The 17110-nt window shown below is 42.2% G+C and overlaps 1 protein-coding gene across 3 annotated transcripts in view; it reads right to left on the bottom strand.

The window, feature by feature from the left end:
* csnk1g1 (casein kinase 1, gamma 1) overlaps nt 1-17110 on the bottom strand; it is a gene marked incomplete at both ends in the record, with an annotated part of 35978 nt that overhangs the window by 3295 nt on the left and 15573 nt on the right. For 2 of the 3 annotated variants that reach the window (XM_080496489.1, XM_080496490.1), the window contains 7 exons: nt 4554-4660; nt 8380-8490; nt 10685-10792; nt 10875-11023; nt 12696-12780; nt 13454-13539; nt 13629-13863. In XM_080496489.1, the coding sequence (XP_080352615.1) occupies nt 4554-4660; nt 8380-8490; nt 10685-10792; nt 10875-11023; nt 12696-12780; nt 13454-13539; nt 13629-13863 (881 nt within the window). The remainder of the gene's footprint in view (nt 1-4553; nt 4661-8379; nt 8491-10684; nt 10793-10874; nt 11024-12695; nt 12781-13453; nt 13540-13628; nt 13864-17110) is intronic. The other variant, XM_080496491.1, reaches the window with a different exon arrangement.

Genomic DNA, 17110 nt, shown 5'->3' with positions numbered 1-17110 from the left:
CACACCACGAAAAAAACAAAAACAAAACCCCGATCTCCCCAGCCCTTTCCCAAAAGATTCCGTCCACACGTCTCTATGAACTCGACTCAACACGAGGCTTCAGGACTTGTAGTACACATGCCTGGCCTCTAGAGGCGCTGTGACTCAACAAACACACCACAACTTTAGCAGTAGATTCATGCTCATAAACCTCTATATCAGGGGCGTCAAACTCATTTCAGTTGAGGGGCCACATCCACCTGATCTGACCTCTGGAGGCCAAACAAGTCAAATATAACATGTTAAACTGCAGATATGGACAAATGTCAAAGTCTTTCCTTCTTTTGATCCTTTTCTAACTGCAAGAATTTGCCAGTCTATTCTGAAATATACATATTAAAGGAAATCAGATATTATATTTGCAAAAAGAACCCCAATCAGCTGTATCTGCATATTGTATATTTATTCATGATTGAGTTTTCGTGTCTAAAGTATCACTTCACATAAGTTGGACTCATTGCTTTATTGTGAAAGGCATTGCATTATATGACCTCCACAGACGTATTAATGTCGGGGGTCAAATTCTGACCAAGGGCGGTTTTGAATGTCATTTTTGCCAATCTAGTGTTTTTAGATCAGCTTCTTGTCAGTTTTCATTTTTATACTTTAAAAAATAAAAATCACATGGCGGCCGGATTAGATCCTCTGGCGGGCCGCTGTTTGACACCCCTGCTCTATATAATTCTAGTTCTATAGGTCTATGGTCCTCCTGCTGCTAGCGGCAGTAGCTTCTGCAGCTCCACCGGAGCTTGTTGTCCCTGATTGTTGTGGTTATTTGATGACATCACAGACCGTGGTGGGGGGGGACGATTACCTCATCTTTTTTCCACAGATGATCGTTTTTGCCGACAAGCCGGGGTTTTAGAATTTCCCCAGTTTCCTGGTGTGGACGGACCCTTATTCATCAGACTGTTACTAAATCTGCCTCAAAATTCCACGTGTAAATCTTTTCTAACACCTCGTGCAACAGGCTCTAATGGGATTGTTAGTCTTGGTCTTTGCACGTGAAAGAGAAGACGAGGAGCCGCCCGATCGCGGCTCATTAAATTTAAAAGCGTTTGCCCGAAAGGCGAAACATGACGTGAATCACACCAGAGCAGCGATTTGTATTCATGACTTCACGTTCGTTCTCATCTCACGCCAGAATCAGACCTGCGTGTCCGAGTGTCGGAGCGACGAGGACGACGATCATCACACCGAGTAATGAAACGTCGAAACCAGCGGCCAAAAAAAACAGAAGCAGACTGAATATCGGCTTCAATGACAAAGTTTATGCGACAGAAAAACTCTACTTTACTGGCATTTAATGTGTAAAAATAGTTTAGATATTTTTTTGTATACATGTGGCAATAATCTGCTATTTTACATACATTTTGTATCATTGGCCGTATGAGATTTTTTCTTTCTCAGATTTTTTTTTTTTTTAAACATACGCTGATGTGAAAGAATAAACTGAATAAGATTACGGGGAGATGTGGAGGAAAACAGTGTTTGTGAGAAATAATCCAATTTCTAACGATGCGGTTTAGATCAGCGGTGTCAAACTCACTTCAGGTTCCACAATGTGACCCCAGGTGGGTAGACAATTACATTTTGATATAGAAATATAACTACGATTCTAAACATCCGTCTTTGTTTTAGCGCAACAAGGTTGGTAGTTTCCAGCCGACACATCAGTGGATTGGGATTCAAGTATTTGCGTCTTTAATCCTCCGTCTCAAAAATATAGTTCATATCGATTCCAGAAGTCAGAACACTTTATTTTTTTACGTCGATGCATATTTCCATGTGTAGTAATCCTCATAGCCTGAACTGACTCATCATGCAATACAGACTAAAGTGCGCCCCTGGTGGCCAAATAAAGACATTGCAGTTTATGTCATAATTCCATAACAGCTGGAAACGCAGGTTTAGATGGTCGCTTCATTTATCTGAAATTGGATCATTATTGAATGTTTAGTGTGTGGGTACTATGACTCGAGTTTCTATTCTACAAGAGATCGTATTTATTAAGACACTGAGTGAAATATGAAGCCTAAACCTTAAAAATGAAATTTTTAATAAAGTGACACTGGTGCAAAATTACCTTCAACTGGTTAGTTTTTGTGCTCAGGATCAAGGATCAAACCACCTCATTGTTTTTAATCAAAATTTAAGATTGTTTGATTGAAGAATGGCATCATCCAAAATATTAAAGGTTGTTTTTTTGTTTTTTTTTAAGTGTAAGCTACCTGACAAAGTTTAGACCTTTAACGTATCACAGAGGTCGAGTTTTAGAGGACAGTTAAAAGCACATCTGTACAGGCCGGCGTCTCATCTGCCCTCCGCTTCGCTATAACTCAGTCTGCTTTAATGCTCCTTTATTGCTCCGTCCATATATTCAGGTTTTATTGAGCTTTTATGGTTTTCATTTCCTCAGATTTTATTGGGTCTTTTATTCGACTTTGGTGTGTTCACTTTGTCGTTTCCATGGGACGCTGCAGCTTGTGGAGAAAACGTGTAGCACTTTCAACTGTTAACGCCGCCCGGCCAGAACATTACGACCACATGTCGACCACCGCTTTCTTTGGCAGTCGTGCGCACTGTGTGTTCTGGGCCGCCTTCTTTTTTTTTAAACGAGGGACAGCAACTTGACCTTCAAGACTCGACCTTCCACGGTTCATCGTTTATGGCAGATGCTGATCGCCGCAGGCCGGGAAACGACCCACATGAGCCGCAGTGGAACGCAGAGAAAGCAATTGTGGTCCTGGTTCCTATTTTATCTGGAGAAAAATAGTGGAAAGTCTAAACTCGGGTTGGATTCAGTTTGTGATTTTATCAATTAGGAACTTTTTTAAGTCATAGTTAATAAATTATTAATAATAATCATCCTTCTCATCCTGTGTTGGGTCTTAAGTCGAGGCTGTTTGGGTCCCAATAACATGACAAAGTTCCAGAACAATGCAAGTGGCATGCCAGGCCACAAGTTGGCGCTGTAGTTTTCATAATGAAGCCACACGCTGCAGAGAAGGATGTGTTATAAACATCCACAAAGGGAGTTCATGGACGTCATATCGACAGACGACCATGTTGGATTGCTGTTCAGACTAGTGAAATCAAAATAGTTACTTTTAATGGTTTTAATGGCATTTATGGGCAATCTTCTATTATTTCTATCATCTATTCCATTGTATCATTTTTTTTTAATTTGATTATCTTATTACCTCCTACACTGCACTCTTTAGATCTTGCTTTGATTGCAATTGTTGGTAATTATTATTATAGTCTTGCTTTACATGTACATTGGTTTTTTTTATGTATTACTATTTAGCATTTTTAAATCAATGCAGCGTCCAGTGGCAGCCATTTATATTTTCTCCATAACCAACATGTATGATGGAAATGAAGCTATTCTTTTCTTCTATTATGAGTGATTTAACTGTAAATCCGCCAGGTCCCAGGAGAACATGGACCAGGAGTCCCGACACTCTGGAGGACGCTCGGTTGTTATTGTCCATCTACTGAGCAGAAGAAGTATTTATTGGTGCTCAGCAGTATTTAACCTTCTCCTTAACCTTAACTCCTCCTTTATTCTTCAAACTGGCTCACGCCTCGTCTCAGCCTCCACGTATTGCGATTCAGAGCGACAGTGACAGGATCAAAACACCTGATGGAAACGTTTGTCGACACTGAAGCAGCAAAAAGGAGACGAATTTAAGAGCGACGAGCTTAACAACAACAATAGTTATAGTACATGTGATCGCACCGTCATCACAGAAAATATTTTTGCATTTCTGCACTTTGGCACATTTCGGAATCTGTATTCTTTTACTTTTACTTACTGACATTACGTATACACTCAAATTAATTCACCAACTTTGGAAATATTCACCAATTTGTTAACGTCATCATGTGAATTTCATTTATTGGGATTATTTGTGATCCATTTATTTAAACGTGCGCAGCGTCAGGACTCGCCTTGGAGATAAATACACCTATTGAAGCGTCAGTGCTGGATATTGGGAGTATTTCGTCTCGTCGAAGCTCCTCCACCATGTGATGCTGATCTTTCACTACAGCGGGCAGATCTGAGATAAACTGATCAAAATCAGAGCTATTAACAGTGGTTTCAATGTGGTTATTTATTTTTAAAGCCCCATGAGCAGCGAGAGACGTGACGCACGCTGTGACATCACGCCCATAATATTAATACGTGTGACTCAGAAGAACACGCGGACGGTCAGCTGCCTCTTACTACACTGGAAGATTCAGCGTCGCCATGGCGAGAAGGTACAAGTGCAGCTAATGTGTAGTGACATTCTGTCGTTCCAGTAATGAAATTGAGAGGAAGAAGCAGCGCCGGGATCGAAAGCCCACAGAGCGAGACAGATAGGAGGGTCTGGGTGACAGCTGGAGGTGGGTGCTGTCACAACTCTGCACCATGTGGGGGGGGGGGGGGGGGCAGCAGTGGGGGGGGAGGAGGAAGCCACAGATGGACATGAGGAAAAGAAGCGTGCTCGGTGTTTGACACATACTTGGCCTCGTCAACCACTTCCACCTCGGCCTGGGCGGTGATGGGCGCGTTGGAATGAGCCGCCAGCGGGTCGTCGGCGTTCAGCTCCCCGTTGGTCGAGCTGACCACCTGCGGCACAGAGCGGCGTTACTTCACACCCGCCCCACGTTCCGTATCCATCCGCACCACGGAGACGACACGGCAAGTAGAGCGGCGAAGACCTCGACGCGTCACTGCCATTAAAGCTGCGTTTGTTTCTCGGGGCCCGTCGACGCGACGCTTCGTGTGAAAACTCGTTTTTTTTTTTTTTCCCCATCTCAGAAAAGTTTTGCGTTTACACGGCAACGTTTTTATAAAACCATGTACGTTTACACAGAAGCGACAGGAATGCTGGATATTCTTCTGTTCTCGTGTAGAGCCACTAGTAGTTTTGTAATGGAACCACAAAAACAACGTGCATTCAGAGAACAACACATTATAAACATCAACAATGATCGTTACCACAGAACTGGGAAAACAAAGATAAGTGTTTGTTTAGTGCCTTGCTGGTAGCAAGCAAAAAAAAACTATAACTAAGAAATGGTCATCCTCGGACATACCAACTTTAACATTATGGTGGGAAACCACAGTGGAAATCTATAGGATGGAAGAGTTGACTGCTTTGGTTCATGATAAACATGGTTGGTTTGATGCATGTTGAGGTAAGAGGGCGACACACACTAATGCAAAAAGGCCCAATTACATACTCAAAATGTAGACTATAGCTAGTCTTTCTGTTTCTCTCTCTCATCTTTACTGCTGATATCTTTTCTCTAATTGAGAATTAATGGTTATCTACCATTCACTCCCTGTTCTACAATGTTCTGTATGTTTTATTGTGTCAAAATATAAAAACTCAAAGAATTAAAAAAACAAAAAAAAACAATGGTCGTACACGGACGACGACCAAGTTGGATTGTTATTATGACGACTGTCAAAATAAAACAACAAAGTCCAGGAGAATCTGGAAGTCGTGACGTTCTGGAGAGAAAACGTTGTCATTTTTCTCCATTAACTTGCGATTATGCAGAAGAACCATTCATGATGGACGAGGTGTGCAAGTCCGTAGTTAATATTTCTTCTGCACATGCTCAGTAGATGGAAAATAACAACATTTGCCATGTGTGTGTGTGTGTGTGTGTGTGTGTGTGTGTGTGTGTGTGTGTGTGTGTGTGTGTGTGTGTGTGTGTGTGTGTGTGTGGGGTTAAATTACAAAAACAACCAACAGCACCCCCTATTGGCCGACTATCATTTTCAGCGTTTGTGTCATTTTTGTGGAAACGAACGTAGTTTTCAAAACGTTGCCGTGTAAATTCAAAACCTTCCTGAAACGAAAATGCAACAACGATGCGTTTCAGTTGAAACGCCGTTGGAAAACCACCAAAAAATTCTCTATTCTCTGTAAAAGTGCTAAGAAATGACAGTGTTGTGTTTGCCGTTATAAAAATCAAATTCAATTGAATGCTTTTGTTTTCAAGTCATTTTTTAAAAATGAGATAATAACAGACTCTTTTTAAAGAGTAAAAAAAATAGTAATTTCCAATAGAAATGTCCTTAAATTGGCTTCCCGGGGTCTAAAGACTAAAAGCCGTGCCTAACAAATCTAAGCAGCGCTCTCTGTGATGTCGGCCGGCCGCCACTTCATTTCTTCCTGCATCCTCCGAGAAGCGACACACTCGTGCCAGGAGCAAACCCAGGAAGTGGATCCAGACGCGACGATGTTCGCGATGCCTGGAACTGCTCACATTCGTCATATTGTCTCAACATGGACGGCATCCAAAAACACATTTTCAAACAGACACAGATAAACCTTTGTGAGGAACAGTACAACCTTTTAGTGGTGGCAAGAGAGTCACAACACCACTCCGGGATGTTTCTGTGTGTGTGTGTGTGTGTGTGTGTGTGTGTGTGTGTGTGTGTGTGGACTCTTTACGGCTTAAGAGCATGCACTTAGCCGGGTCACCCCGCCATGCAAGAGGCGTCTTGTTCTCTCAAGGCATGTCCAAGCGTCATGGAGAGTCGGAGGAACCGGAGATCGACTCGCTGCAACCAGAGCCGCTGTTTACAGAGCTGAGGAGTCACTGGTTTACCATCTGGGGTGGGGAGCACCAGATGACATGCATGTGGCGGAGCAGAAAAATAACATTTCCCAGCCAGGGGGGTAACGGGGGTGGGGGAGGCGTGTGGCTGTAGATCTGTCTCACAAACAAGGCTGCGTTACTCAAAAACAACGGTAAAATGTGCTAAAATCTATTCTATATTTACGCTGGGACCAGAGATGTGAACTGTAATCAGGGAAGAAGACTACAAAATGACTTCAACATTTACTGCATTAAAGCATGTTGTGGTTAAAAACTGGTTTTTAACACCGCAGAGCTTTAAGCCTCTGATTACCGGTAGCAGGGGAAGTCGCTAGCATGACGTGTTGTAAAAATGGTGGTTTAGATCAGTGTTTTTCAACCACTGTGCTGCGGCACACTGGTGTTTCCGTGAGATCTAGTCAGGTGTGCTGTGGGAAATTATCCAATTTCACATTTTTTTCTAAAAAAACATTTGCTCTCACAGCCGCTGTCAGCTGTGAGAGCAGTGTGTTGCAGAGTAATCATGTATAAATAATCTTCACCACTAGAGGGCAGCACAGAACTTTGCAGGTGAAATGTAAAGTGACAGACGTCAGTCTGGTTCATCTCCACCTCCTGCTACCATCTTGTATCAAAGCACTGTGTCAGGGACAGTGATGGAGAAGTTTTTGAAAAGGAAGAATGTGAACCAGGAGGTTTTTTTCTGTATTTATTTGATTCCTGTTGATAAAACGTTGATGAGAATGACTTTATATTGTTAATATAGGCTATAGAGTTCCACATTTTAACATTTTTGGGTGGTGGTGTGCCTCCAGATTTGCCTCCAGAAGAAAAAAGTGCGCCTTGGCTCAAAAAAAGGTTGAAAAACACTGGTCTAGACAAGCGACTGTGGGATGCAGCGACACCGTTGCTAGCACTGGATCCGATACTGCACCGTATTACGTACCAGCAACGCGGCGAGTGCTCCGTGAATCAGCAACGTCTTGGAGATTCTTTAATATTGATGAGAAAAGTAAGAGACTGTAAATCCTGTGGCGAAAGCCAGTTCACACCAGAAACTTTAACTTTAACTATCAGTGGATCAGGAGGATTTTACTCTGAGCCGCGGTACATGCTATTATAATTCAAGGCTCACGCACCAGTAACGCTCCATGCTAAACTCCAATTGTTTTAACTTTTTATGTTTTGTTTATTGTTTTACCATCTGATTGTTTTTATTGCTTTAACTTTTTCAATTGTTTTTATTGTTTTAATGTTTTTATGTTGCCTCTTATATTTTTATTTCAATGTACAGCACTTTGTCTCAGCTACGGCTGCTTAAAACGCTTTATGAATAAAGTTGAGTCGAGTTAAACGTGATTAAATTGGGCGCGATCCGGAGCGCGTGGCGGCACACGGCAAGTTCGAGGTCTTGGTGTCGGTACTTGTATGGAGTACGGATTACTTTCGTTATTGAAAGACTCACTATCGGTATCGATGCATCCCCACAAACACCCTCCTCGTTCAGGAATCTTTTTTTAATCTCCGTATAACTGGACACTACAAACTAAGCTGATCGACTCAAACTGACCTGAGGAACCTGCAGACAAGCTCATTGTCTTCTTCTGTCAACAGACACCGAGAGGAGAGTTCCTCCTGGACTAGACGCTATGAGACAGATCTGACTCCATGGAGACCAGGGGGTGGGGGGGGGGGGGGGGGGGGGTGAGGGGGTGAGGGGGTGTATACCTGCACTGAGCCTCCGTGCCTGTCCGCCGCCAGGTGGGAGGTCAGGTAGGAGGAGTTTGCTTGGCGTGTGGGCTGCACCTCCCATGCTCCTCGTCGGTCTGAGACTGCTGTCTGCTCGCGCGTCACGGGGGGGGAGGGGGGGGGGGGGGGCGGCGTCGGTGAGGTGAGGGGAGGCGGGGTTAGGGGGTGCGATGGGAGAGGGAGTGATGGAATAATGGCGTTAGGAGAGATGGGCATTTGGGGTGTGCGAGGCAAGGTACCATGCAAAGCGGCATGAGGCAATGAAGAAAACAAAAACGTAAACAAAATAAAGGGAGTGAATTAAAATCAAAAGCAAGGCTCCAGCCAAGAACTCAAACAGAAACTGATGAGTTAGAAGCCAAACTGCGGCCTCAGTCTCATTATAGTCAAATAAAAAAGCTTAGCCTTTTAGAAAAGAAAAGAAATATGGTGGTCGTATTCATTGCAGCATTTAACGGCAGCAATCGACCTGTGAACCCGCTTCAAGACTTTTCACCGGGACAAGAACCTCCTGAAGCAAAGAACTACTGAGACACAAGCTGGAGCGTCAGATCACAAATATCATCACGACAAACCTGCACCTGCAAAGTCAGCACATTTCCTCGTGACAAAGAAAAATAACCTGCTTTTTTTAGAACTCGTTTCAATGTCATACAGTTAAATTAATCACGCCTCCATCACCTTTATGCCATTTCACTTATTTCAGAACCGAAACGACAATCAGGCCGCAATAACTAGTTCAGAGGTGTCAACATCATTATAAAGACGGTAACGTCTCTGCTTCTGAATTTTCCGAATGCAAAAATTAAACCCGAACAAATTTCAGTGGCTTCAAACAAGGATTTTTTAAATGATTTTCTTTCATTTACAGTAAAATACAAAGCAGATATCAATGGAAAATGTCATTATGAAGAAGAACGAGGCAAATCGCTGCAGCAATTTGACTTTGTGTGTGATTTTTCTGCCGTTCAGCTCTCAAACTGAAAACTGTCACGACTTCTCTTATTCCAATAGTGAACAAATCAGGAACGGCAGTTGCTTTTATCAAATATTTCAGTTAGAACTTTCCGTGGCGAGCCTTTTTGGGTCAGCAGGCCACATGTTTGACACCTCTAAACTGGATTGTACGGCACAGAACGGCAAATCTAATCAAAGGTTTTACAAGAGCCATGATACCCAATTTAAAGAAAAGCAAATTGAGGGCCCAATTTTTAAATTCATTGAGATAAACCCAATAGTAAAGTAATTTGGACTCATTTCAACTCATAACAAGTTCAAATGTGCTTGAAATGAACGTCCTGCTCCCAACGTGAACCAATAATCTATTAGTGTTTTAACGTTTGCAGACAAAAGACCAACTGCATGTGCAGTTTTGTCCCAAAGATACCTGGAATTGATTTAAACAATGTTTTATGTGGGGGTTTATTTCGGAACTAAAACAATAGAAATGGCACAAATGACAAAAAAAAAACCTTTTTCTTTTCAAAGATTCATCCAATATAAATATATATATATATATTAACCCTTGTGTGGCATTGGGGGGAAAAAACGTTCACTAGGTGTCATTTTTCCTCTTAATTTGACCATAACTTTCACTGTTTTGGCTCAAATGGCATGATTTTTGCCAAGGAAACTTACTTTTACATGCAATTTAAAAATGTTGTTTTAAATTTTTCACTCGGTCAATAATACACTGTCGGCAAAAAAACTTCCTCATGTGGCGTTGGTGGCTGTTTTCATCCACTAACTTTGACCCCTGTAAAAATATATCAGATAAATATTTTATAAAAATTTTTTTTTACATAAATCTGTTAATCAACCTCAGTCCTGATACCAAAGAGTATTACTTTTTTAAAATTAACCTTTTAAATGCCAATTTAGAAGATAAAGTCACTGATATGGGAAAAATACACTTTTACAAAATTTTACAATTTTGTGTTTTTTCCCTCCCAAAATCAGTGACTTCATCTTCTAAATGGGCATTTAAAGGGTTAATTAAAAAAACATATATTTTTTAATATTTGGTAGTTTTGATCAGGACTGAGGTTGATTAACAGATTTATGCAAAAAAAAAAGTTGAAAAAAATATTCTTCTGATATAATTTTACGGCTGTCAAAGTGAGTGGATGAAAACAGCCACCAACGTTAAGGAACGTTTTTTTTGGACGCCACACAAGGGTTAAAAAAAAATACCCGACTGTCATACAACTCCAAAAAATCCCTGAATAAACAACAACAACTTCCAGTTGATAAAAAGTGTTCCACTGTGCTGAACCGGACCGACCTGGTTCCTGATGGGTTGGTGCTGGGAGGGCCGGTCCCTGTGCTGATGACTCTCTCTGGTGACGGCCGACGCTCCCGAGTCTATGTGGACGGATCCCACCGGCGTCGGCTGAAGGGGAGGGATAATCAGGTGGCGTCCAATAACAAGAGAAGCTCTCAATAAGATAAGCGAGTCGGGCTCCGTCTCTTACGATCTGCCTGCCGACCCAGTCGTAGGTGTAGTCGAAGGTGTAGCCTTTCCTCTCGAACAGCTCGGTGAACAGCGTCCGCAGATACTCGTAGTCGGGCTTTTCGAAGAAGTCCAGCCGCCTCACGTATCGCAAGTAGGTGGCCATCTCCTCTGAAGCACACAAGAAACAAGAGAGGGATTTAACAAAGAAATACTTGATCTGTTGTTCATTTTGATCAGAGCAGTGGTGTCGTGGTCCCGGGAAACGAGGGCATTTACTCCATTTCTGCCTTTTTTTTTATTAATTAATATCCGGCCTGTTTTGCGGTCGTGTGAAAGCGCCATTGTGATTTTTTTCACGCCAGATCCAGGCTTCGTTCCAATTCCCGTATCTTTCTACATGTGACTGCTTCATCACTGACGTCACGGAGAAGTGCTGGCTCCTCCTTTTCCTCGTCACGTTGCCAAGATTTTGTCGCTCCTATTTAACAACCACTGGAAAATGAATCTACACACTGACCCGCGTTGCCAGATATGTCGGTATCCCCCTATTGGGGAGCCAAACTCTCATTTTCTAACTTATCTTTTTTTTTTCCCTTAACTTCTTTACATTTTAACTTTTGTGCGTTTACAGCACGTTATTTAGCACATATTTAAACATTTTTTTTTTATTATTATTAAAAAAAAGACATTTTTAAATACATTACAGTCATTCCAATTTGCTTTTATAGATAAAAAAAAAAAAAGAAAAGAAGAAAAACTCCCCAACAGGGAGAAACTTTGCAGAAACCAGACTCAGAGGTGGAGGAATTCTGAGGAACGGTTGGGGTGAAAGGATGGAGGAGAGGAGAGGAGAGGAGAGGAAAGACAGAGAAAGACTTGGTGGGGAGAAACATACAATACCCTTGTTAGTGCTAGATAAATTTTTTTTTTTTTTTTAATAATACAGTAATCACAGTGATCTACATATTTTCCAACTGCCATGAGATTAAACCAGCCTGAGCAACAACAGAGCAAAAACTAAAATAATCACAACAATTATAACAAAAGCAAAAACAAAAGGACACAAAACAAAGAAAGAAAAAATGTATCAAAAAAAAGAAGAGAAAAACAAACAGAACAAAACAAAAAACAAAACAAAAGCAAAAACAAACAAAAACGGAAAAAAACCAAAAAATATTTATAGTTTTAACAGTTTTATCATGATTTCTACACAGGCTGAGTTTTGGCCTGGTTTTTATTGAGGTGTGTGAGTTTTACAGTGTTTGGGCTGGAAACTGTGAGTCACATCTGGCAACCCGGGTGTTGACCCTGTTGATTGGCGAGTTCTAAAAAGGACAGGTTGTGTTTGAAATGATCCCAGCAAGAAAAATGTGGAATCGAGCATCAAGACCTGCGGTGTGGGCGGAGACCTGCGGTGTGGGCGGAGCCTGAGAGCAGCACAGAAAGGACTTTTTTTTTTCCCCTCCAGTTATTGAAAATAGAGAGAGTAGAGTAGAGAGCTTTATTCCTTCCCGGGGGGAAACACAAACTTGCAAGAGCTCAAGGTAAAAAGGTGCAGAACTTATAAAGTTAAGGAATTAAAATATGTAAACATATGTAAAAATCTAAACAAGAGCAAAAAAGAGCACAAAAAATTAAAAAATTAAAATCCAGTAAAAAAAAATACATCCATAGTATTTGATCATTATCATTATTCATGGGTTGGTCAGTATCTATTAATACTGACGGGAGGAAGATGAACCTGGAGACCAGGTCAAGGTCTTCCAGGAGTGACGCTGGTTTATTATCTACAAGTGGCAGAAATAGACTTGCAGTGTAAAACTATGCGTTGTGGGCGTACCTGGGAAGTTTTCACAGAGCACCTCGATGGGAGTGTTTCGTTTCGTGTCCCCAATCTTCTGGTATCGTTCTTTCAACGTGTCGGCCTGCAGAGTCCAAACAAGACGCGTCACAAACAGTTTGTGGAGTCGAGATCAACGACCCTGATCAGACTTTCTGCTCCTCGTGACAAGTTGCTCATGAACGGAAATTAAAGCAGGGGTTTTCCAACAGTCTGGTTGAGCTCTACAGACGAGGAAGAAGGAAGTATAATAAGCTATAAATAACTCACATTTTTTTAAACGAGAGATACAAGAAAGTTCAGAAAAGGTCGTATTCAACACGACAACAGTGCTCATGGTTTCTGGTGTTTCTGTGGAGACGGACATCGTTCTTCAGGACGTTGGCGCATAAATGTTAAACTTTTTTGTTTTCACTGCGGTATTGCCGCGTTGTGTGAGTAATTAGAAAATGTGATCATTTTTACTGGGAACCTGCAGTTAAGATCTTCTGTCGTTTACATGTCACACACACGGTTTGACACCCCTGCTGTAAATACAATTAAAATACACTTAAAGCGACTGAATTTGACCTTATTTTCTACATTTAGCTGTTGTCATTTCTTTCCTTTACAAACCTGAAGAGCACGAATGAAGACAGAAAAACACACTGGAAAACCATCGACATGTTTACTCATTTCCAAGATTACACACATTTGTTTTCACTTATCAAAGTACTTCAATATAGCCTCTTCGGAACGCGCCAGAGTATCGGTCTCACCTTCAGTCCTTGCCACGGTAGACTCCCACGAAGGAAGTACATGAACATGTGGCCCAAGGCCTCCAGGTCATCTCGCCGGCTTTGCTCTGCAGCAGACGATTTAACAAGCTTTTACCTTGAAAAGCTTCTGAGAACAAAACGCCAGCAGAGCCGAGGCGCTGAGGTTTCCCCTTACCTTTGCCTAAGTGTGTGTTGATGGACATGTACCGGGCGGTGCCGGTCAAGCTCTTGTGCTCCCGGTACGGAATGTGTTTTTTGGTCTCGGGGTCGATGTACTCTTTGGCCAGGCCAAAGTCGATGATGTGAATGATGTGCTCCTTTTTGTTCCCTTGCCGCCCGATGAGAAAGTTTTCGGGCTTCACGTCTCTGTAGATGAGGTTTTTAGAGTGCACGTACTCCATCCGGGAAATCTGGCGAGGAAGGGGAAAAAAATACAATTAAATAAAATCAATTACCGTATTTTCCGCCCTATAAGGCGCACCTAAATACCTCACATTTTCTCAATAGCTGCCAGTGCGCCTTACAGCCCGGTGCACCTTATATATGGAAGAATTGCTCTACTGGAGACTGCTATTTGACAGCTGAACAACCAGAAGCTTTTATTTTGACAACTCTAACTTCGCAACCGGATCTTCAGAGCGGACGACACTCCACACAACACATTCATCACTCATGGTTGCACACCAACATTCTAACAAACCAAAATAAACTAGATGAAATAATTACTCCCTAAACTGGGGAACAAAAACACAACATAAACACAATCAACACAACACCTCCTCCAACAACACAAAACATGAATTTGTCGCTGCGACAAATTCATCCTGAGCTCCTCAGTGCAGCCGATAGAAACTCCCATAATTCATTGCAGCTGTTTGTGGTGTTTTAAGTGCAATTATTGGGGGTTATATTTGGTTTGTGGTGTCGGTAATAATTGTGTTGTGTTGTGTTTTTGTTGCTTAGTTCATGTAGTTTAGTTTATTAGCGGTAGTTGTAAGTTGTCAACCAGCAGTGAAGAAGGTTTTGTGTGTAGTGTCCTCCTGGCATAGGCTGCAGGTAGGACTATCAAAATAAAGCGTGTGCACCTCTCTGGGTGTTAGAATCAGTGGAAAATGTAACCTAATGGCTTTGAGCTATAAAGGTTGCTGACCACTGGTCTATTCCATGCGCCTTATAATCCGGTGCACCTTATAGTGCGGAAAATACGGTAGATTTAATCAAACGTGGAAATCAACACGGCAAACTTGAGCGATTTTGTGTTGAATTCGTAACACTGTGAGCGAATTGGGATGGTTCACCCTCGCAGTGTCGTATCTAACAAAAACAGTATTAAACGCCAGATTTCAAGCCCCCGTGAAGCGGAGCCAGCCTGCTGAGACTTAAAGCTACAAGCACCATCAAAACAACTGTGTTTTTATAGTAGTCAACCTTTAACCAAGTACTTAACAGTTGCTAAGAGGTTTGTGGCGGACTAGAAAAACAGCATAAAGAGCCAGTGAGTATATAAAAAAAGATTAATGAAATCCTGTATTTGAGGTTACAGCAGCGCTAAAAGCAGAGTCATTCATTTGTGCTCTAAACTAAAAAAAAGAAAAGAAGAAGATTCACACGTGCAGAGACACCGGGACGCTGAGTCGCAGTGTGCACCGGACACTTTGTGGGCCGGAACGCTTCGCTCACGTTTGTGCTGCTTTGTGGGTTTTCTTGACAAACTTGCAGAAGCGCTCCAGATTACAGGAGCTCTGCAAATTTTTTTTATGCTGACAAAATGAAATGCTAGAAAATTTTCGAGATGTGCGAGGGGAGCCCGCGGGGGCCGGGGGCCGGGGCCCAGCCGCCGGGCTCGCAATTAATGAGATTCACTGGCAACTTGGCTCTTTTTGACAGGTTCCAGCCTCCCTGGCCGCCGATCAGAGGGAGGCTGATGAGGACAGATCGCTCGTCTGGTAGACCGTGAGAGGAGAGTCATGTTGGGTGACTTCCCCCCCCACCCACCCCCCACCCTCACCCGACCTGCTCTCCGGGGTGTGTGGTTTGCTGGAACTTTTACATGTCTGACTGTATTCATAACTGTATTCGTAAAGGAAAGTTGTCCAACAGACAGACGGACAGTTTATCCAGCGTCAACACAGCGAAGTCAACGTAAGAGCCAAGGGGTCGTCATCGGGTGGAGGCTGTGGGGGGGGGGGGGGGGGGGGGGACAAGCACCACCCAATTGTTTTTGCATTTTTGTTTGTTTGTCATTAACAAACGAGCCTCAAAGCTTTTTTTTGGACATTTCATTGCATTTTGCATCATTAAAACTCGTCTTAAAACCCATTTTTATTCTTTGGCTTTTACCTCAGCGTGACACTCTGCCCTGGTTTTACTGCCTTCGGGTTTTTTTTTTTATTATTATTATTATTATTTATTGATTTAACTTTTTATGTTTTGTTTATTGTTTTACCATCTGATTGTTTTTATTGCTTTAACTTTTTTATTGTTTTAATGTTTTTATTTTGCCTCTTATATTTTTATTTCAATGTACAGCACTTCGTCTCAGCTACGGCTGCTTAAAGCGCTTTATAAATAAAGTTGAGTTGAGATTGTACTCGTTTTCTAGTAGTAATTGGCTTTGAGAAAATCTATACATTTTTATCACATATACTCTGTGTAAAAACTATCACGGCACCATTTTACCAGTTCGGCCCACAGAAGATGTAGTTTGGGTGGAGGTGACCGCTGAACTACAATGCGTTTGACAATCCACCTCTATTATGTGCAAAACTGCAGCGATCGCGGAAACACGTGGGACAGTCGGTCATTATTGATTAAAAACACCTGGTCTGGTTAATATCCTCTTAAAACTGGCCTCTAAAAAAAAAGCCAAGTATCTCCTCCCAGTCTTTCATATCGATGGGCGCCGCCATTTTGAATGGTGACGTCACGGGACTCGGCGACTTTTTTACATTATGTTTCACGTCTGTTCTGACAGTTTGTGATGTTTTTTTTATTTTTTTTTTTATTAAAAAAAAGACATTTTTAAATACATTACAGTCATTCCAATGTGCTTTTATAGAGAATAGAGACAGTTTGTGATGTTAATAAACTTCATTTGACCGTAAACCCGTCCGATTCACCATAGTTTTGCAAATAAACAATATCTTGGGGAGAAGTTAAACATTTTCATCACACTTTGCTTTGCTCCAGTAAAAACTGCGGGATTACTGGACCGGTGTCTGGTAATTTTGGCATTTTGCATTTTGCCATGTTGAGTTTTCATTCTATCCAAGTGGATCCTACTTGTGATCGGTGTGAATCTGCAGAGGCCACCTTAAATCCCACGTTCTGTTCTTGTCCCAACATCTTTGGCGAAGATGTCGGCGAAGCCTTTGACTGTACACTCGGGATCCGAATACCTTTAAACCCACTCGTGTTTCTTTTTGGGATCACTGCTGAGGGTTTAACGTCGCCTGCTGGGGGCCAAAGGCTTATTGCTTGTCGCCTCTGTTGGCGTGACGCCTGATCCTCCCGAAGAGGAAGGACGCCGCCCCGCCCACAGCGTCACAGTGGATTAAAGACCTGCGATTCCATCGCAAACTGGAGAAAATGTGATTCGGCTCCAGAGGATCAGAAAAGACGTTTGACCAGGTGTGGAGGCCTTTCCTGAACTTTACT

This window comes from Blennius ocellaris (genome assembly GCF_963422515.1).
Source record: "Blennius ocellaris genome assembly, chromosome: 1".
Lineage (NCBI taxonomy): Eukaryota > Metazoa > Chordata > Actinopteri > Blenniiformes > Blenniidae > Blennius > Blennius ocellaris.
The sequence above is the reverse complement of the archived record's forward strand: the minus strand, read 5'-3'. Positions and strand labels throughout refer to the sequence as shown.